Source organism: Pan paniscus, chromosome 1 (genome assembly GCF_029289425.2).
Source record: "Pan paniscus chromosome 1, NHGRI_mPanPan1-v2.0_pri, whole genome shotgun sequence".
Classification (NCBI taxonomy): domain Eukaryota; kingdom Metazoa; phylum Chordata; class Mammalia; order Primates; family Hominidae; genus Pan; species Pan paniscus.
Window position 1 is genome coordinate 156,685,205 of NC_073249.2, and position 22,796 is coordinate 156,708,000.

At 34.4% G+C, this 22,796-nt stretch overlaps 1 protein-coding gene across 1 annotated transcript in view; it reads left to right on the forward strand.

Annotated features, from left to right (window-relative positions):
- Positions 1-22,796, forward strand: part of LRRC40 (leucine rich repeat containing 40) — a 60,934-nt gene that overhangs the window by 17,028 nt on the left and 21,110 nt on the right. The window contains exons 3-9 of the mRNA XM_003830608.4: positions 1,460-1,533; positions 3,882-4,011; positions 7,586-7,709; positions 9,800-9,942; positions 12,807-12,979; positions 15,086-15,173; positions 15,285-15,330. Of these exons, the coding sequence (XP_003830656.1) occupies positions 1,460-1,533; positions 3,882-4,011; positions 7,586-7,709; positions 9,800-9,942; positions 12,807-12,979; positions 15,086-15,173; positions 15,285-15,330 (778 nt within the window). The remainder of the gene's footprint in view (positions 1-1,459; positions 1,534-3,881; positions 4,012-7,585; positions 7,710-9,799; positions 9,943-12,806; positions 12,980-15,085; positions 15,174-15,284; positions 15,331-22,796) is intronic.

Here is a 22,796-nt window from a genome sequence, read left to right on the forward strand (position 1 = left end):
CAAGACTGATACTATTACCTATTTAAAAATTTTGTTTGTAGAATTAAATAAGTTAATGAATACAAACAGAATCAATATTCAACAAGTGGTTATTTCTGCTCATCTTTTTTTTCTTATTACTATTTTGCACAGGCAAAATAGTGGAGTGATCATGGCTCACGGCAGCCTTGAACTTATGGACTCCAGCAATTCTCCTGCCTCAGTCTCCCAAGTAGCTGGGGCTATAGGTGCATGCCACCACACCCGGCTATTTTTGTGTGTGTGTGTAGAGATGAGGGTCTCACTATGATTCCCAGACTGGTCTTGAACTCCTGTCCTCAAACTCTCCTCCTGCCTCAGCCTCCCAAGTGCTGGGATTACAGGCATGAGCTACTGCACCTGGCCTATTGTTACAATTTTTATCATTATTATTCTAGATATTAAAGCAAGTCTATATGTATATATATTACTTGCCTTCAACCTCATTGAGTTAAATTATTGAACTTAATTTTTTTGTGTTTTTATTCAGGGATTCTTTTTAGTCCTTTGTTGCCATGTCCTGTGGTAAAGTGAAGCACAAGGAGTATATTTCATAATCTGCAGGCTTCACAATCTAGTATACTTTACTTATCAACATAAAAAGTCCTCCAATTCATGTGCTGAAAAGTAGAATCTAAATAGATCAATTTTTAGGGAACTTTTTATTTTCTTCATTTGTAAAATGAATGGATTGGCTTACTCTAAGGTTCTTTCTACCTTAAAAACTGATTCTGTGAGAACATGAGAAAAGTCCCTTTCTCTTTTCTCATATAATTTTTGTATATATTGATATAAATCATATCATCAGAGAGCTGTTTTTAGTTTCTAACCCCCTCATCTCTTCTTTGAAATTGAAACTCTACTAACGAGTTGAAATTTTTCTTAGTATAGTATTTAAAGTGGATGACTTAACACTTCATGACTTCTCTTCTCTTCTCTTCCGTTTTTTGAGACAGGGCCTCACTCTGTAGCCCAGGCTGGAGTGCAGTGGCACAATGTGGGCTCACTGCAGCCTTGACCTCCTAGGCTCAAGCGATCTTCCCACCTCAGCCTCCTGAGTAGATGGGGCTACAGGTGTGCGCCACTACGCCTGACTAATAAGAATTTTTTTTTTTTTTGTAGAGACAAGGTCTCACTAATTTGCCTAGGCTAGTCTCAAACTCCTGGGTACAAGCAATTTGCCTTCTTCGGCCTCCCAAAGTGCTGGGATTACAGGTGTGAGCCACTGCACCTGGCCTGCCTTCATGATTTCTGAACAGCCGTTTGGTCATCTTCAAACTGTTCTACATACAGAACAAGTATGTTGAACAGTAGTTCAACTTGTTGCCATTGAATTTGAGGAACAGGAGATTACTGACTAATAGTTTTGTACACTGGCAAAGCTTATATATTGTTAATGATAAGACTAAGAATATTGACTTTGTCTTTTAAAAACTTTTAGATACATGATAATCAGTTGACATCCCTTCCTTCTGCTATAAGAGAGCTAGAAAATCTTCAGAAACTTAATGTCAGGTAAAAATTAAGCTTATTTACTTATATTATTGCCCTTATAATGGTTTAAATCTAATATTCTTTAAATTTTCTCAACATTAAAAATATCTTTGAATTATCTCAGAAAGTAGTTAAAGCAGAATAATAATTTTAAGTTTTTTAAAGCTTTAATTCTTAGTTTGTATGTTTTTTTCTTTGTTTTAGCATTACCCCCATCATTTCTGATTTTACAAATGCAAGGCTAGTTGATTTTTTTTAAATGCTTAAATTTTTTTTTTTATAAAACAATTCTTAGTGGTTTGTTATTGTAGTAAACCTCTTTGTTGATGTCTCAACTTTTAAGTTACCTTGATATTCTAAAAATATCTAAACAATAAGGAAGAAATGTAAAACAATTCTTTCATAAATGAAATACTTCATAGTTTTTATTAGTAGTCATTTTTAAACTTCTCCAAGGACTCCTGGGATTCTACAGATATATTTTTGTAACTGTCATGGACATACTGGTACATGGGATGTTCAGTGGCAAAGATTGTAGCTAACTCTCTTTGCTCTCTGATACATACCCAGACTTTTAAGAAAGAATATCTTTGCCTTTGTTTGTTATATAGACATAGGCTATGGGAAAGGAGATTTAAAGAGGTCTTATTTTGGAGTAGAAAAAAATGGTTCAGGAACTTAAAGCATAGTTTGAAAAACTGTGGCTTATAAAATAGATACGGTTACAGATCTATGTAATGTAATATAGTCAAGTTTGTTTTCTGGAGATAAGCTAACTGGTTTGAGGGAAAATAGTCCCTCCCAGTAACACTCCTTATTTGGTGGAAAACATAAAATTACCCTTGGCCAATGAAAATATATATACATAAAAAGGTGCTAATTATTTAGAACTCCATCACAGTATCTTCCCCTTACAAGTCAAAGGCATAGACGTGGCCTGTAAAGACAAGAGTGGGGATTGTTGAGAGGAAGAGAGGAAGCAGTAAGTGTTGAGTGACATGGCTTAAGCTTTAGATTCTATACTTAAGAGTATGTAGGTGTGTTCTCAGTGAAGAAGTTTAAAAAAAGTATGAATCTTAGGATGGAGTAATTAGCTAAGAAAAGGAGATGGAGGAAATCTATAGCTAAAATTATATCTCTCCCCAGTTAGATCCCTATCAAGTGTGCAAAGATTTCAGCTAGGTAACCAATAACAGTAACCGACTTAACAATATTATTGGTTCTTGTTTTAGAAGACATCTTTTGACTTTTTTTGTCCCAACTAGTTTTATTTTACTGTAATTTAGGGTTATTGTAAGCACCTTGTATTTCCCATTTTCCCCCTGTTATTTGTAAAGTAACTGTATATGGCATGAAAATAGCATGGAATTCGTAAGTGAATATTTAAGTTGTGATAAACCTGGGAACTAGTTCAGTCATCTCTTAATTATCATGGAGTGTATCATCCTCCATGATTTGGGACTTCTAAACCATTACACTGAATATCTCTACAGAAGGGCTTAACTGAAAAGACCAAGTATGAAGAAGAGTGGAATTCCATATTACATTCAACTTCACATCCTAGGTCCTCAAACAGAAATAGCTATTTTTGCCTTAAAACCAAACATATAAGATGTAACTCCATTGTGGTATATGTGTGCATATAGTTTTGTCAAAATTCTGAAAGTCAGTTATAGTATGTATTAGTCTGTTTTCATGCTGCTGATAAAGACATACCCGAGACTGGGAAGAAAAAGAGGTTTAATTGGACTTACAGTTCCACATGGCTGAGGATGCCTCAGAATCATGGTGGGAGGCAAAAGGCACTTCTTACATGGCAGCAGCAGGAGAAAAATGAGGAAGATGCAAAATTGGAAACCCCTGATAAAACCATCAGAACTCATGAGACTTATTCACTACCACGAGAACAGTATGGGGGAAACCGCTCCCATGATTCATACTATCTCCCACCGGGTTCCTCCCACAACATGTGGGAATTATGGGAGTACAATTCAAGATGAAATTTGTGTGGGGACACAACCAAAGCGTATCACAGTATAACAAATTAAGCGTCTAGTGTGTCCTGTCACATTGCATGTCAAATCAAGAGTTGATTATAAGCATGCAATCAAAACATCACAAATTATTTATGTTTGGCTAAAAGCCTTTATTTCTTTGTTATTTTTCTTTGAAACCCCAATGTAGTTACTTTAGATTACTATTATTTTAATGAGTACATATTTTTGGATATGAATTTTGATAAGTACTTAAAGTTAGTAACTATATTTGATTTTTATGAGTCCAGTGTCATTGGTTAGCAAGAAATGTCTTTGATAAATATTTATTGTATTGCCGCTAAATTATTCATCATTTATTTTATCAACCAATAGCCATAATAAACTGAAAATACTCCCTGAAGAAATTACAAACCTAAGAAACCTGAAGTGCCTGTATCTCCAGCATAATGAATTAACCTGCATATCAGAGGGATTTGAACAACTTTCCAATTTAGAAGATTTAGTAAGTTCTGATTTTCCAATTTTTGTACAATTTGGGGCTGGTGGGATTTTTCATCAGGCTGAGAAATTAAGATAGATGATTGAAACTGTGGGAACATGGACAGCTGATTTTGTGATTAGATTATCAGAAATGTGCATTTCAATAAGATAGCTAAATTTGTCACTGTAAATTTGGTTTTCCTGTATTATGAAATCAACTTTAAGTTTTAATTTAGGAAGAGTTTGGGAAAGGTGCAATGAAGATTACTTTGTTATTCAGAGGCTTCACAGCATAGCAGAATAGAGGAAAGTTGTCTTTAGCATATACCAATTCTCTTTTCTATGCCCATTTCCATTTCCTTCTTTATATTACCTGTGGCCCTTCTGCCTTCCAAATGTCCAGGTAATTCATTGAAGGTCTGTCTTCTCTACTTTTCAGAATGGCCACACTTCCTGGCAAAATTTTAATTCTATTGTTTCACTTACCTTAAATAGAGATAACTGTAAAGCAATACAAATATTATTTTAGTCATATTTTTATTATTATTTTATTTTTGGGGGGACATGGTCTTACCCTGTCACCCAGACTGGAGTGCAGTGGCGCGATCTCGCTCACTGCAACCTCCACCTCCCAGGTTCAAGCAATTCTCCTGCCTCAGCCTCCCAAGTAGCTGGGATTACAGGCATGCACCTCTACTGCCCGGCTAATTTTTGTATTTTTAGTAGAGACGGGGTTTCACCATGTTGGCCAGACTGATCTTGAACTCCTGACCTCAAATGATCCACCCTCCTCAGCCTCCCAAAGTTCTGGCATTACGGGCATGAGCCACTGCTAGCCTAGTCGTATTATTAAGAATAATAAAAACAATAGACATTTATCTTTGAGCATTACATATGGCAATGTAATATCCCCTAATACAATAAGAAAGTAAGGCTGATAAAAAGGAAATTTGGAGCTAGGTGTGGTAGTTCGTGCCTGTAATTCTGTCACTTTGGGAAGCCAAGGTGGGTGGATTTTTTGAGCCCAGGAGTTCGAGACCAGCCTGGAAAACATGGCAAAAAACCTGTCTCTACAAAGAATACAAAAATTATCCAGGTGTGGTGGCACGTGCCTGTAAGTCTCAGCTACTCAGAAGGCTGAGGCAGGGAAGTTGCCTGAGTCAGGGAGGTTGAGGCTTTAGTGAGCCATGATTGAGCCACTGCACTCCAGCATGGGTAACAGGAGACCCTGTCTCAAAAAGAGAGAGAGAGAGGAAAGAAAAAGAAAGAGAGAGAAAGGAAGAAAGAAAGAGACAGAGAAAAGAAAATTTGTCAAAAGTAACACAACTAACAAGTAACAAAATTAGAATTTGAGTATAAGTCAATTTGACTCCAAAGTGTATCCATCTCTTTTTTTTTTTCCATTTTACCACCAAAGGAATAAGATTCCACTGTAGGCTATACCATCTGAAAGACTTTAGCTGTATTAAATCGAAGGTACTAATATATAATATCTACTCCACATAGTTAATTCATATTGCATTGTTATTCTTTTCCCTCTTACATGTTTTGGAAAACTCCTGTCATTTTAGCTTGCTTTTCATTAGAGGAAGAAATTACTCCTTTTCTATTTTTGCTGTGTGTACATCCTCCTTGATATTTCCCTCATTTGCTCTAGAGTTTAAAAGTCAAAATATATACTCTTCTCAACCATTCCTTCAGTGTCTTCTTGTCTTTCCATATGATCAAATGGGAAATAAGTAAAAGGCATAGGTAGATAAAATGAATGGCAAAGGAGGAAGCCATCAGATTTTCTTATAAAAATTGGTGGTAAAAGGTAGCAGTTGATTTAAAAGAGTCCATTTGGAGTTGAGAGCTGAAAGGAAAATTTAAAATAAATAAAATTTCTACTATCCACCCACATGTTCCCAGAGACTCATTTATATAATGAAAGAATGTTTCATTTCAGAATTGTGTTCTACAGACTCAGTATCAAATACATCATAAATGTGAGCAACAATATATTAAAACAGATTAAACACCTATAATTTAAACTAGTAATATTTCTTAAACTTATATAAAAACTGCTTAGCACAATGCAACTAATTATTTGTTAAAGGAATGACTTGGCATAAATATGGATTAATTTATATAGTGTATTTATGTTTTATATCTAACAATTACTAACTGCAGTAATTATTAGTAATTTTATGTAGAATTTACAAGGGGGTTTATTAGAATTATTTGGGTTTTTAAAAATGCTTTGACAATTTCTGAATTAAGTTTTTTGTTAGTAACTTTTTATTTTAGGCTTTTTATTTTAGAATAATTTTAGGTTTATAGGAAAGCAAATATAGTAAAAGAGTTCTCATATACCCTACATCCAACTTTCTTTAATGTTAATATTGATATAACCACAGGAACACTCAGATGTTCACATTGGTACAATACTAATTAAACTGCAGACGTTATTTAGATTTTCCCAGTTTTTCCACTAATGTCCTTGTTTTTGTTTCAGAGTCCAGTGCAGGATACCACATTGCATTTAGTGTTAGTAACTTTTGATATTACAAAATATTTATTTATTAGCAATCTTTTGATTCTTAGAGTTTTTAGTATTAGAGTTGTAGAATATGTTATGTTACATGTTGTAGATTATGATAATATATTGTTATAAAATAATTATAACAGTATGTTTTTAAAAAAAGATTTGATCCAGTATTTTTACCTTTTTCTATCTTCTTGGTTTCTTCAGAGTTACAAAATGTTACTGTTAGATTTAATGAATTGTTTAGTGTTAGGTTGTTTAATGTTATATTAAATGAAAATCTTATTCATTGTTGCCATTGACACTACTTAACACTTTGCTGTTATGTAGTGGAGCAATTTACACCTAATTTGAGTGTTATAAAAATTACCTGATTCATAACAACGTCTTTTAAAGGGAGTTTCAAAAAAAAGTTCTCTTAAAACTATTTAAAGAAAAAGCAAACATAATCATTTAAAGAAACATTGAGGTATAGCGATTAATTAAGCAATCTTGAGTGAATGAAGAGTAGAGGGTAGACTTCTGGTACCAGTCAGATCTGACTTTCTGAGGTCAGCAGAAGAACCAATAGAAAATTTTTTTTTTCCTCAAAAATTTGAATGGCCGTTTTTTTCAGCTTCATTTTTCCTTTTCTCAGGAATTTTTCTTTCTTGCAAAGATGTTTTTCATTTCACATGACAGTTTATTAATAATATGCCTAATTCTTCTTAGGCACTTCATAAATATTGGATGAATACATGAATTTTTGCATTGAAAATATGATGCATAATATGGCATGACTTAGTTTTAACAGAATCCGTTATGTAAAATATTTTTGAAGTTAGAATTCATTTATATCCTGTCTACTACCATTGATGAACATATAGTGGGCCTGTAGATATTGAAAATCAATCTTGAAATGAATGATGATCTGTGAAGTTTTCAGTGAATGAGGGTTACACAACTTATCACATCTTAAGTAGTCTCTTTTATGTTGTAATTCCTTCAAAAATTTGAAATCCTTTTTAGGGCATTATTTATTTATTTTTTTACTTGTTTATTCATTTATTTTGTCTTTCTCTTTTTAAAGGATCTTTCAAACAATCATCTTACAACTGTTCCTGCTAGTTTTTCTTCTCTGTCCAGTCTGGTGCGACTCAATCTTTCTAGTAATGAACTGAAGAGTTTGCCAGCAGAAATAAATAGAATGAAAAGTAAATATTTTCTGTTTTACATAATACATAAATTTGAAGTTGGTGCAACTTACATTTAGAAAGTAATTTTTAATATAGTTACAGAGAACTAAAGTAGTAGATTTTTATAGTGGTAAATGCAAACAATAGCAACTAGTCAGATTTTCTCCAGACCATTATTATGTATCAACTGTCTAAAGAAATACCATCATAAAGATACTTAGGCATATGAAAAAGAAGAAAATATGATTATTCGTTGTAGTAGGATTATATACCTAAGCTATACTGTCTTTCATTCATTCATTCAACATTCATAAAGAGGTTAGTCCCCTCTTACTGGTGAATCTACCTATGATATGTAGTTGTATTATAGCTGTAGCCTCCTCATGGTCCATAAGTAATAATGTCGAGAAATAAGTCTTGTTTTGTCTGAGGTCCCAGGTTGTCAATCTTTTTTAAAAAAACCAAAATGTCAAAATTTACTGGTTCTGTTAAAGTTTGCCATCAAACCATAATATCTGAAGTATTGTAGAACTAACATTAAGGGATTAAAAAAGTCAAGGTACCTTTTAAATTAGTATACTTCAATATAAAATTCTTAAGAGTCTAAAATCATTAGTGATTTTTTTGTTTGTTTGTTTAAAGAAACTGTTATTACCAGGCACTGTGGCATGTGTCTGTAGTCCCAGTTACCCAGGTGGCTGAGGCAGGAGGATCGCTTGAGCCCAGGGAGTTCTGGGCTGTAGTGCGCTATGCCAGTCGGGTATCCACATAAGTTCAGCATCATCATGGTGACCTCCCATAGTGGGGGACCACCAGGTTGCCTAAGGCGGGGTGAACCAACCCAGGTCAGAAACAGAGCAGGTCAAAACTCCCATCTGATCAATAGTGGGATTGCCCCTTTGAATATCCACTACACTCAAGCCTGGGCAACATAGTGAGACCTCTTCTCTCTCGCTCAAAAAATAAAATAAAATAAATTAATAAAAAAACTGTTATTTTGTTACTATTTCTTGGTTGATGGTTAGCCTTTTTTTTTTTCTGATCATTTGTAAGCCTTCTTCAATTCTAAAAACCTCCCTTTTGTTTGGCAAGTCATAGAAATGATTGCCTGCATTCAATTGCAGATAGTTTTGAGGTAAATTTCTAAAATTGTGTTGTTTTGCTTTAGATTAATGGTTATTTGTTGTTTAAAATTGTTTTAAACATTTTAAAATAAGTTAAATCTGCCCTAAATCAAATTGACATTTTAGGGGAGTCTTTACCTGGGATACCAATAGTTAGGATTTTGCTGTATTTGTCATTTTTTTCAATAAGGATATTATAAAGAGCAGCTAAATGTAAAATATATCTAGAATGAAGACATAAGCAGCATGGACTTTTTTCATAAATTGAGTGGAAATATCTTGAGAGATAGGAACATCTCAACTTAAGTTGATAAATCAACTTAAAAATACATTTGAGTTTATAGTAATTTTTCTAATATCCAATGTTATTAATGACCAGATGCTTTCATTTCTCAGCCATGACAATGATACTTTTAAGCTGTTACACAGAGTACATTTAGTTGTACTTTAACAGAGTACCAGAACTTTATTTTTAAATGTATTACAAAAATGACCGGGACTGTTGTTAAATTGCCCAGGCTGGGGTGCAATGACGTGATCATAGCTCAGTGCAGCCTCGATCTCCCAGGCTCAAGCATTCTTCCTGCCTCAACCTCCCAAGTAGCTGGGACTACAGGCATGCACCACCATGCCCAGCTAATTTTTTTTTAATTTTTAGTAGAGACGATGTTTCACTATATGTTGCCCAGGCTGGTCTTGAACTCCAGAACTCAAGTGATCCGCCCACCTTGGGCCTCCCAAAGTGCTGGCATTACAGCACAACTGGCCTAAGTAATAATTTTTATGTTACTATTTCTCTTTAATTATAATTAAATGTAGAAAAATTTACATTTATTTAATTCAGTGGTGTTTGAATATTCTTGATTATATGGCACAGGTTCATAAGTCCTCATAGCGATTTCTTACACATTCTTTAAAGTTGTATACGATCAGAAACTAATTTTTTTTTCTCTATTTTTGTTTTTTACCAAATATATATTACAGGGTTGAAGCATTTGGATTGTAATTCAAATCTCTTGGAAACTATACCTCCTGAATTGGCTGGCATGGAATCACTAGAATTGCTTTATTTGCGGAGGAATAAATTACGTTTTCTACCAGAATTTCCTTCTTGTAGTCTATTGAAGGTACTATTTAGTTGATTATTAAATAACTATATTTTCCAAAAGTTAATTATTAAAATGCATTTTTAAAGGAGCTAATCTTGTTTTACATTGGGAGTGTGTATTAGTTATAAGTACTGTGTTTTTCCTATGTTAATACTTTTCAGAATTTTAATATGATTACTTACATTAGTGGTATTTTTAGTAATACATTTTTTAAAAGAAATAATTTAAAAAATAGAGATTTGTCCATTTCATCTGACAAGTAGTTCATAACTGGAGAAGTAGTAGATAAAGAGGCTAAAATTGTAAGTAGGAGACCTGGAATACCAACCAGGATTATGTACTTAATTCTATAAAGTGTCACCTCTCACCTTTACCTAATCATAATCAAGTATGTTTGAAATGAATTACATTCTTTTGGCTTTAAATGTGTAGAATTAATGCTGTCTTGTAAATTTGCCATGATTTGCCTTTTTTATATATACCTTTAAGCTCTACTGTTAAAAGAGTTTATTTTAAACAGAGCGATGATATATAAAATGAACTGAAAAAGTTTTCCTTTAATAAGAATAATTTTCCATCTGGTAATTATAGTTTCTATTAATGGCAAATCAGTATATAAAATAATCACTAATGAAAATGTTAAGTAACAAACTGATTACAGTTGATCCTTGAACAATGCAAAGGTTATAGGCATTGACCCCCATGGAGTTGAAAATCTGTGTGTAGCTTTTGACTCCCCAAAAACTTAACTAGTAGTAGTCTCCTGTTGACCAGAAGCCTTACCAATAACATAAACAATTGGTTAACATATAATTTGTATGCCATATGTATTATGTACTATGTTCTTACAATAAAGTAAGCTAGAGAAAATAATCTTATTAAGAAAATCATAAGGAAGAGAAAATGTGTTTACTATTAATTAAATGGAAGTCAGTCATCATAAAGGTCTTCATCTTCATTGTCCTCGTGTTGAGTAGGCTGAGGAGGAGGAAGAGAAGGGGTTGGTCTTGCTGACACAGAGATGGCAGAGGTGGAAGGAAATCCACATATAAGTGGACCTGTGCAGTTCAAACCTAAAACCCATTGTCATTCAAGGATCAACTGTGTTTATAGTACCATGCTGTATTGATACCATAAGTTTATATCATCTGCTTACAAGATGAATCATCTGTCTGAAATGGTGAGCAACTTAAATCTATGGTATATGTCAAGCAATTCAACTTTTCTTGTAATGTCATGACTTTTCTCTGCTTCTTGGGAGAACTTTCAGCATCACTAGTGGCACTTCCTATTAGTCCCATGATGTTATTTGAAATTTATGGTTTTGCACTAAACAGTATGAGAAACATATGAGAACTGCAAGAGATCATTTTTTACTGTGACATGCAATTTACTGGAGAGCTGAACTGCTCACCTGGAAATGATTAGCTTCATACAGGTTTTAAGTGGATACTCACAACACAGGCTCACCACAGTACCAACAAGAAGTGGCAACAAAATTATTATAGTAGTACAGTGTGTACTACAGTTAATTTTATGTAGTTATGATTTTTCTTTTTTTGAGGCAGAATCTTTGATTTATTTTTTTTTTTTGAGGCAGAGTCTCGCTCTGTCATCCAGGCTGGAGTGCAGTGTTGCAATCTCAGCTGACTGCAACCTCCGCCTCACGAGTTCAAGTGATTCTCCTGCTTCAGCCTCCCGAGTAGCTGGGATTACAGGTGCCCACCACCACGCCCAGCTAATTTCTGTATTTTTAATATAGATGGGGTTTCGCCATGTTGGCCAGGCTGGTCTCGAACTCCTGACCTCAGGTGATCCGCCTGTCTCCACCTCCCAGAGTGCTGGGATTACAGGCGTGAGCCACTGTGCCTGGCCTAGTTTTATGTAGTTATGACTGCATCTTCACATTTGTTTACATTTCTCTGTAAGTTGTATGTAAGTTTTGATAAATTTTAACTTTTTATAATAGATTTGTATATATTTTGTGGTAGTCAGTGATAAACTAGTATCTACATATATTAAATGCATTCATGACATATGTAACTTTTTTTAATTTTTAAAATGTTTTTAGGCTACACAGTTGGTTTGCAAGTGTTTTCAAATTGTCACAAATCTCCAAATAAAATTTCAATATATTTTCTGAAAAAAATTTATATAAAAGTGGACCCTCACAGTTTAAACCCTTGTTGTTCAAGGACCAACTGCATAATATCAATAACTTTAAAAAACTGATATTACTTTGTTTTGCAAGTAGTTTTTGGATTTATATTTTTATTATTTAAATGTAACTACTAAATTATTTCTCTACTTTGGTTTTTTTTTTTTTTTTTTTTGAGATGGATTCTTGGTCTGTCATCCAGGCTAGAGTGCAATGGTGTGATCTCTGCTCACTGCAACCTCCGCCTCCTGGGTTCAAGCGATTCTCCTGCCGCAGCCTCCTGAGTAGCTGGGACTACAGGCACGCGCCACCACGCCTGGCTAATTTTTTGTATTTTTAGTAGAGACGGGGTTTCACCATGTTGGCCAGGCTGGTCTCAAACTCCTGAACTTGTGATCTGCCTGCCTCAGCCTCCCAAAGAGCTGGGATTACAGGCGTGAGCCACTGCACCCAGCCTACTTTGGTTTTATAAACTTGATGTTTCTGCCAGATTCAACGTTTAATTATTTTTAAATTGCCAAAAAATTTTCTCATTTGCCATTCTTCTTTAGCTGAAAGATAGCCTAAATATAATTGAAAATTTAAACATCTTGATATTTATAAAGTTGCATTTTTTCTATGTGTTTTTCAATCACTTGAAATTAAGAGTACCTACAATTTTATTTTCGTTATCTACTATAAAATTGAATACAGAGATGCACATAACTCATCTTTGATTTTGTAGGAATTGCACGTAGGTGAAAACCAGATTGAAATGTTAGAGGCAGAACATCTTAAACATCTGAATTCAATTCTTGTCCTAGACCTGAGGGATAACAAGTTAAAATCTGTTCCAGATGAAATTATACTACTACAGTCCTTGGAAAGGCTTGACCTAAGCAACAATGATATTAGTAGGTAAGTTTAAATATCAAATGAATAGAAATTGTGTTTGTATTTGGTTATAATTCATAATTTGAAATATTTGTTAAAAAACCAAGAGGTTCCTTTTTTCTAAATTGAATTCACTAAATATTAATTGAGCAGTAATTATGTACAGATAAAGAAAGATTAATTAGGTTTTGTCTTTAACAGCAAGCTTGATATGATAATAGAAGCAGACATATTTATGACTTACTCTAACTAGATTATCATTAGTATTAGTATTATTACTATTACTAGAGTAAAATTTAGTTCTAGTTACCCCCTAGAACTAAATTCTAAGAACGCTGGAATGTATTTACTTTAAAAGCCTTGCCATAGCACTGTTTCCCAAATATGGGTACGTTTTAGAATCACTTGAGAAACATTAAGAAAAAAAAAATACTGATTCTGGGACACTAATGAATCAGAATCTCTGATGACGGGACCCTAGAATTTTTGTTCTTTGTTTTCTTTAAAACAGTTCCTAGAATTTGATGCTTCTGGTCTTCCAACCAGCAATTAATTGGGAACCACCATATTGTAAAATAAACTCTAGACTTTTTAGCCTGACATTCAAGGGTGCCTTACAATCAGACTTAATTTATCATTTGTCATCTTTCGCTCATACAGGTGTCTTGCTCTCTGACTACATTGAGCTATAAATATACCAACCCTTTCTTTGTTTTATTCCTTTACCCTAGAATGCTTTTTTTTTTTGCGTAATAGTATTTGATTTTTCACTTTAAGCCCAAATCCGGTTTTTGCTACTCCCTTCTCCCCCGTAAAGCCCCACCAGTGTCTATATTTCTACTCTCATAGCAACATGACTTGTTTAGCATTTGTCTTATTATATATGCTTTTTATGTCATATTCATTTGTTAATGTGTAACTTATATACAATAAAATTTACCAATCAAGCATACAACTTGATGATTTTTGGCAAAGGTATATATTTGTGTAACCGTAATCACAGCGACGTAGAACATTTCTATCTCCCTAAAAAGTTTCCTCATACCTTTTGCAGTCAATTCCCTTTCCATACCCCAACCCCTGGCAACCACTAATGTGCTATGTTACTATAGTTTTGTCCTTTTTAGAATGTCACATAAATGGAATTACATAGAATGTAGTTTTTGTGTCTGGCTTCTTTCATGTAACATAAAGTTTTTGTGATTCATGTGGTTGTATGTATCAGTAGTTTTATTTTTATTGCTGAGTGTTATTCTGTTGTACAGAGATAGATATACCGCAGTTCATGTGTCTTTTCAGTAGTTAGTTGATGGACATTTGAGTTGTTTTTGATTTTTTGCTATTGTAAACATCTGTGTGCAAGTTTCTGTGTGGACATTATTTTCATTTCTCCTGAGTAAACGTGTAGCAGTGTGTTTGCTTAGTTGTATAGTGACCATATGTTTAAAAGACTCCACTTTCGAAAGTGACTGTACTATTTTATATTCCCACCAGCATTGTAAGATAATACTTATTATATTTTAGTTAGCTGTATGTGTTTTTTTCCTTTGTTTAACTGAGGACTTGAGAACAAGAATCTTGATATCACTATACCAGTGCCCTATATTTTGTAGATGCTTAATAGATTTTATTGATATTGAATTTTTATGTATGAATGGTTTTTAAAATGTGCCAGAGATGAAGATGACTTTATTGAATGGAAACATGAATTGGACATTCAAAAATTATCTTTTTCTATTTGTCATCTTTTTTCAATTAGAATTTTGTTTCCTTGCTCTAAGTGCAAAATCAAAACATTTGGTATCAGTGAGGATGTCTATCTTGAATCACTGATTCATTCAAATTTATGTTTAACATTTACTTTTTTAGCAAATGTTATAATTTAACAAATGTTTTATAGCTCACTTTTTAAAAATTAATCTCAGCATGACAATTTTGAAAACAAATCTGATTTTTCTTTTATATGTTTAGCATTTATCTTGAAAGGAAATGTTTTAGGTCTGCATTACTTGGCCTTTCTTTGAAACTATTCTATGATATGCTGTTTGCCATATGATTTTTTATAGTTAACTATGGTTGGAGTATACTTATATTTGATGCTTTCCCTGAAATCAATTTAATCTTTTATAGTCTTCCCTATTCATTGGGGAACCTTCATTTGAAATTTTTGGCATTAGAAGGAAATCCTTTGAGAACAATTCGAAGAGAAATTATAAGTGTAAGTATATTTGGAATTCAGCTCTTTGTTAAATTGAAATTCAGACATATATGTTGATCTGTAAAACTGCAAAGCATGTCTTGGTGAATGTCTTTGTCTCCACCCTTCTAGAAAGGAACACAAGAAGTCCTAAAATATCTACGAAGCAAGATCAAAGGTACTTTAAAATGTTCTCTTATATTTTGAAGGATTCATAAAAAGTAGTGAAGAATTAATAGTACATAAATTTAAATGTCTTTTGGGTATACATATTTGGAAGTAATAGATCCTGGCATGTGTGGCTCTAATTCTAAATCCATATAGTCTGTAAGTATGCTGAGGTTATAAAAATATCTTTAAACTCACAATAATAATGTTCTATCTGTAATCCCTTTGAATTGTGTTAAGTCTGCCAATTAGGAAATTTAACAAAAAAGATTCAGTAAGCACTTAGTACTTCAACTTTGAAAAAGGAGTAAAACTTGACTTTCAGGATATATGGGTTTTATTGACTAGAAAGTATATTGACAAGTATTTCATTATCTATTTTTCGTGCACAGCTTTGCTAAACTCTGACAAAAATTAAGACAAAACATACTTTTCAGGGTATGTTAATTTAGCAAGAACATGTACCAAAAGTGAAAATAATACAATAAACTTAATTTTTAATAATTCACTAAACATGTCATATACCCAGTTTTTGTTTCATGTCTATCATTATAGAATAAACTAAAACATTTTTTAAAAAAATAATTGTGCTAGTGCTATGCTAAGAAACAAACCACTCCAAAACATAATGGCTAAATGCAGTAGCTGTTAATTTACCTCACAACTCTATTGGTTATGCATAGCTTAGCTTAGCACTATGTTGCCAGTCAACATATATTAAATGAGTAAGATAATTGCGTAGTTTAGCTATTTTTTCTACTTTATCCTTCAAGTGAATTATTAAAATAATTTTCTGAGACTCTCATTTTCTACCAAGGAAAGTGTTTCCTTCTCCAAATATGCTTTCTCGTCCAGAACAAATTGATTATTCTGTCATGAATCAGTTAGAGGTCATGTCAGACTGATCAAAATTTTATGAACAGAAAGCCAAGATGAACTTAGTGGAAGTTACAGTTATGTGCAAACATTTCTGCTAGACAGCTTCTATCCAAAGATGGGAGAGTGAATCCATGCATATAATTTTATTCTTTCCAGAAACCCCACAAAAAGAAAATTGGTAATGGAAATGTTTTAAAGGTGTACTTCCATAAAGATAGGGAGAATGGGGGAAAAATAAAATAATAAACATGTGGACATTGGAAAGTGAGTTGTTTAGTCAGTTTGGGCTACTATAATATCTTAGACTGTAATTTATAAATAACAGAAATTTATTGCTCATGGTTCTAGAGAACTGTGATCAAAGCACCAGCAGATTTGGTGTCTGGTAAGGACCTGTTTCTCATAGATGGCACCTTCTCCATGCTTTCACATGGCAAGAGGAGGTTAATGAGCCCCCTAAGACTTCTTTTATAGGGGCACTATTCCCGTTCATGAGGGTTCTGCCCTCAATATCTAGTTACTTTACAAAGGCCCTACCTCTTAATACTGTTACCTTGGTGGTTAGATTTCAACATAGGAACTTTGGGGTAACACATACATTTAGGCCATAGCATAAGTGAACAAATGGTGACTGAGTTAGTAGATCAGAAAGACCTTTTGGCTATTACAGATAATGCTGTACAGGTTTCAGTGTGAATGTATGTTTTCATTTCTCTTGGGTGTATATACCTAGGAGTAACATATTTCTCAGTCATATGATAACTCTATGTTTAATCATTTGAAGAACTGCCAAACTGTTTTCCAAAGCAACTGCACCAATTTACATTCTCACCAGTAGTATATGAGGGTTCTGATTCCCCTCATCAACATTTGTCATCATCCTCATCAACATTTGTCATCTGACTCTGATTCTAGCCATCTTGTTGGGTCTGAAATGGCATCTTATTGTGGCTTTGATTTGCATTTTTCTGATGAGTATTAATGTAGAGCATCTTTTCCTGTGCTTTATTAGTCATTTGTGCATCTTTAGAGAAATGGCTATTCAGATTCTTTGTCTATTTTTTAATTGTTTTTTTAAATCATTGAGCTGTAAGTGTTCTTTACATACTTTAGATACAAATCCCTTGTTAAATATATGATTTGCAGATATTTTATAGTTCTCTGTGGGTTGTCTTTTCATTTTCTTGATGTTGTTCTTTGAAGTATAAAAGTTTTAATTTTGAGCAAGTCCAATTTTTCATTTTTTTTTTTGTTCATTTTTTTTTAAATCTAAGAAAGCTTTACAAAATCCTAGGTTATAAAGATTTGGCCTATACTTCTAAACATTTTATACTGCCATTGTTTTAAAATTTAGGTCTTTGATCAATTTTGAATTACTTTTATATGCAGTGTGAGGTAAGGGTCCAATTTCATTGTTTTGTACATGGCTATTCAGTTTCTCAGCACCATTTGTTGAAAAGAGTATTCTTTCTACTTTGGTCTTGGCATTCTTGTAAAAAATCAACTGACTATAAATGTATTGGTTTATTTTTCTACCATCAGTTTTATTCTATTGATCTATATGTCTGACCTGTGCCAGTTCCACACTGTCTTGATTACCATTGTTTTGTAGTAAGTTTTGAAATCAAATCAGGAAGATTGAGGGCTCCTACTTTAGGAGGGCTCCTCTTCTTTCTCAGGATTGCTTTGGCTATTATGGATTTCTTGCAATTCCATATGAATTTTAGAATTCATATTTTAGAATTAACTTGTGAATTTCTACAAAGATAAAGTTTATGCATTTCTGTAGATCAGTTTGGGGAATATTATCCTAACAATATTAAGTCTTCCATTCATGAGCATGGAATGTTTTTCCATTTTAGATCTTTAATCTCTTTAAACAGTGTTTTATAGTTTTCAGACTATAAGTTTTATACTTGTTTATTTCTGAGCATTTTATTCCTTTTGATGCTATTAGGCATATAATTGTTTTCTTAATTCCATTTTTGTGCTGTTCTTTGCAACTGTATAGGAATACAATGATTTTTGAATGCTGATCTTGTATCCTGCAACCTTGATGAAACTATTAGTTCCAATAATTTTTTGATGTATTCCTTTGGATTTTCTATGTTGTTTGCAAATAGAGATAGTTTTACTTCTTCCTTTCCAATCTGGATGCCTTTTATTCCTTTTTTTGCCTAATTCCTTTGGCTAGACCCTCCAGGACAGTACTGAATAGAAGGACTGAGACTGGACATCTTTGGGGGAAAGCTTCTAGTTTTTCATTGTTAAGTAACATTAGGTTAGCTGTGGGTTTTTTGTAGATGCCCTTTATCATGTTAAGGAATTTCCCTTCTATTTCTGGTTTTTGAGTGTGTTTGTCCTAAAAGAGTTGTTGAGTTTTTGTCAATTTTTTTTCTGCATCTGTTGAGATGGTCGTGTGATTTAAAAAATTCTGTTAATACGCTGTATTACCTTAATTGATTTTCAGATGGTAAATCAGCTTGCATCCATGGTTAAATCCCACTTAGTAATGGTGTATAATTCTTTGTAAATGTTGCTAGATTTGTTTTTTAGTGTTTTATTGAGAATTTGAGAGTTATTGATCTGTTGTTTTCTTGTAATTTTTTTTTTTTTTCTGGTTTGGGTGATAGCCTAATAATGGCATCATAAAATGAATTGGGAAATGTTCCCTCCTATTTTGTTTTTTGGGTGAATTTATGAAGAGTTGGTATTAATTTTTTGAATGTTTGGTAGAATTCAGCAGTGCAGCCATTTAGGCATGGGCTTCTCTTTGTGGCTAGGTTTTTTTTATTACTCTTCACGTGTTATAGATATACTCAGATTGTCTGTTTCTTCTTGAGTCAGTTTTGGTAGTTTTTATCTTTCTAGGAATGTGTCCATTTTATCTGAGTTGTTTAATTTGTTGGCATATAGTTGCCATAGTTTATCCTTTTCATTTTTGTAAGGTTAGTAATAATGTCCTCTCTTTCATTTCTGATTCTAGTAATGTGAGTCTTCTCTCTTTTTTTCTAGGCCACACTAGCTGGATATTAGTCAGTTTTGTTGACTTTCCAAAGAATGAGCATTTAGTTTCATTGATCTTCTCTATTGTTTTTCTGTTCTCTATTTCATTAATTAACACTCTAATTATTTATTTCCTTCTAATTGGTTTAGGTTTCTATTGCAGGTGTGACTGACTGGGGCCAGCGTTGTGGGTGGTTAAAGAATTTACCAAGACAGTTGTAGTAAAGAAAGGCAGATTTATTAGAGAAAGTACAAAGATATGTTGCAAGGGTGCAACAAGTAGCACAGCAGAGAAGGGGCTGTCTGCCAAGAGGCAGGTGCTGGAGGGGAGTTTTATAGGTTCATGCTTGGAGTGGGCTATGTGGAACGAGGTCTTGCTGCTGGGGCTGTGTACAGAGCGAGGTATTTGGGAACAGGATGTTGTGCCAGCAAGTTGTCTGTGATTAGAGTTGTCTATGATTAGCTGTCTCTTGGAACAATTGTTTTCCCCCACCTGGGACCACTTTTCATTGTTGCTTACTTATCTCATCAGGACTCCAGAGTTTAGTTTGTTCTTTTTTTCTAGTATCTTAAGGTGGAAAGTTAGGTTATTGATTTTGGGATCTTGTTTCTTGACATAGGCATTTATAGCTATAAATTTCCCTCTAAGCATGGCTTTATCTACAGCTCATACGTTTTGGTATGTTGTGTCATTTTCATTTATCTCAAAGTATTTTATGATTTCTCTTTTGATACCTTCTTTGGCCCATTGGTTGTTTAAGGATATGTTGTTAAATTTCCATTATAATGTGCCCCTGACATAAAAAAATGTTTTGAGTCTGTTTTGTCTGATACTATTATAGGCACTCAGCTTTTCTGTAGTTGTCTTATTCCTTGGTTCTCTCCTGTGAGCTAGCTTGTGTACAGTCTGCTTGTATACAGTCTAGGCTGTATCTTCAGTAGATCCAGGAATTTCATCCCAACTGCCTTTTACCATAACCTTCATTGTTTTTGAGAGCTTTCATGCTTTGTTGTGAGTGAAGTCAGTTCCCTTGGGAAGAGATTAGGAACCGTTTTTATGACCTGTTTCTCCCCCAGGCAAAATCTTTGAGCACGGGCTGTGAAGCTGGGAATATGGAAGATGGCAAGCTTCTCTAAGAGTAACACTCTCCTCTAGGAGCTGAACACTCAGTAGGAGTCAGCAGTAGACTTAGGTTCTCTTGGTTTGCCTCTCCTTTCTTTGAACCAGCAACTTATGAGCCAGGGGAAGAGCAGTCAGGGCCCCAGTATTCTCATCATGCCAAGCTCAAGGTAGAGCCTCCTTTCTGTGCATGGGACCAGAGTGGAAGAAGGGAGTCCTCACCCTACTCATCAGGGATTTAGCATTAGCAACAGGAAGCTGGTGGCAGGATGAGAAATGCTGACACTCCTCTCAGGAAGAAAGCCCTCTGGCTGGGAGATAAGGTTTGGGGCTGGAGGGTTGGGGGAGAGGGAACCCTGTGTTCTCAGTTGTAGCCTTCTGGAGTGGAGTTTCTGCCTCTCTGACCTAGAAGAGGGGAGAGAGGGAGCAGTCTAGGTTCAAATACCACAGACTCACCTCTTACAAAATTTCCATAGATTTTCTTGAACAGCTATTTCTTCATTTGCTGTTTGCTATTAGAATCATTTCCAAGGCCAGGCATGGTGACTTATGCCTATAATCCCACCACTTTGGGAGGCTGAGGCAGGTGGATTACTTGAGGTCAGGAGTTCGAGACCAGCCTGGCCAACATAGTGGAACCCCATCTCTACTAAAAACACAAAAATTAGCCAGGAGTGGTGGCACACACCTGTAGTCCCAGCTACTCAGGAGGCTGAGACAGGAGAATCACTTGAACCTGGGAGGTGGAGGCTACAGTGAGCCGAGATTGTGCCACTGCACTCCAGCCTGGACAACTCAGAGCAAGACTCCATCTCAAAATAAATAGAAATAGAATCCTTTTCAGAGGCTTTAAATTATTATTATTTTTTGTTTTTGTTTTTGTTTTCAGACAGAGTCTCATTCTGTCACCCAGCCTGGAGTGCAGTGGTGCAATCTCAGCTCACTGCATCCTCCGCCTCCCGGGTTCAAGGAATTCTGCCTCAGCCTCCTGAGTAGCTGGGACTACAGGCACCTGCCACCACGCCCAGCTAATTTTTTTTGTATTTTTAGTATAGATGGGTTTTTGCCATGTTGGCCAGGCTGGTCTTGAACTCCTGACCTCAGATGATTTGCCTGCCTTAGCCTCTCAAAGTGCTGGGATTATAGGCATGAGCCACCATGCTCAGCTCAGCATCCTCCTTGACCTTTGTCTTTTTTTTTTTTTTTTTTTTTTTTAACACTTTTTAACCAGCTTTTCTGCGGAGCAGATTAACAGAGCTCCTCTTGCTGTCATGATGGAAGTTGATCTCTGGGAAGTATATTTTCTATGTGAAATCTATGCAAAAGGAGAACAAAAATTGGGCAAAACTAGCAGTCTGCCACAATAAGCAATAATTGAAAGCCCATTGGCCAAATGTCAGTAGAATCTTTTACTGAGAACTTCTCCATATATGTATCTTTGCCTTCTTCTCAGTTTTTCATAGCTCTTTTATCTTTCAACCCTTTATGTTGTCTCTTTCCCTGTTTCTTTCTTTTCTTTTTTCTTTTTTTTCCTTTTTTCTCCTTTCTTTTGGGGATGGGGAAAATTGTTTTAGAACAGGATTGTAAAGCAAGGGAAAACCAAGCCAAAAACAAATACATGTAAGGAATGGCCTTATTGTTTAAGAAGTTCAGAAGTAGAAAATATCCAGCTCAGCTACTTTAAAAAATAATAAAAAGAGGAATATCTCAATATAAATATTCAAAGCCTGAGAGAGTAATTTACTTAAAAAGAATTTTTTTAATTTTTGATTTTTTTTTTTTTTTAATTTAGAAGCGAGGTCTTGCTCTGTTTCTTGGGCTAAAGTACTGTGGCACTATACTAGTTCTCTGCAGCCTCAAACTTCTGGGCTCAAGCAATCCTTGTGCCTCAGCCTTCCAAGTAGCTAGGATTACAGGTGTGCACCACTACACCAGGCTATTTTTATTTTTTTGTAGAGACAGAGTCTTGTTATTTGCTCATTCTGGTCTTGAACTCTGAGACTCAAATGATCCTCCTGCCTCACCTCCCAAAGTGTTGGGATTTACAGGCATGAGTCACCATGCCCAGGCCATAGTTATTTATTATTTATTTGTTGCTCTGCTTCTTGCCAATAATTGGTCATATTATTAACATCTTACCGCTCTTCCTTCTCTCCCTGGTTGTTCAATCACATTTAAATAATCCCTTGGTATTTCCTGACATTTGTAGTTTCTGGGGTTTAATTATCTCTTCCATTTTTCTTGGTATTTTTACAGGTATACATACTTAGAAAATACATACTTAGAAAATCCATTTGGACTTCAAAATAGGTTGAATTATTCAAAGCATATATTGGCAAGACTCTTAAAATTGTGATAATCATATGGAGAACAATTATGTGTGTGCATAATCTAAGGGGAATTTCAAATAGAACTGAAACATTTATTTTGAATTAATACTTAACTTTGCACATACATACAAAGGCCCAAGA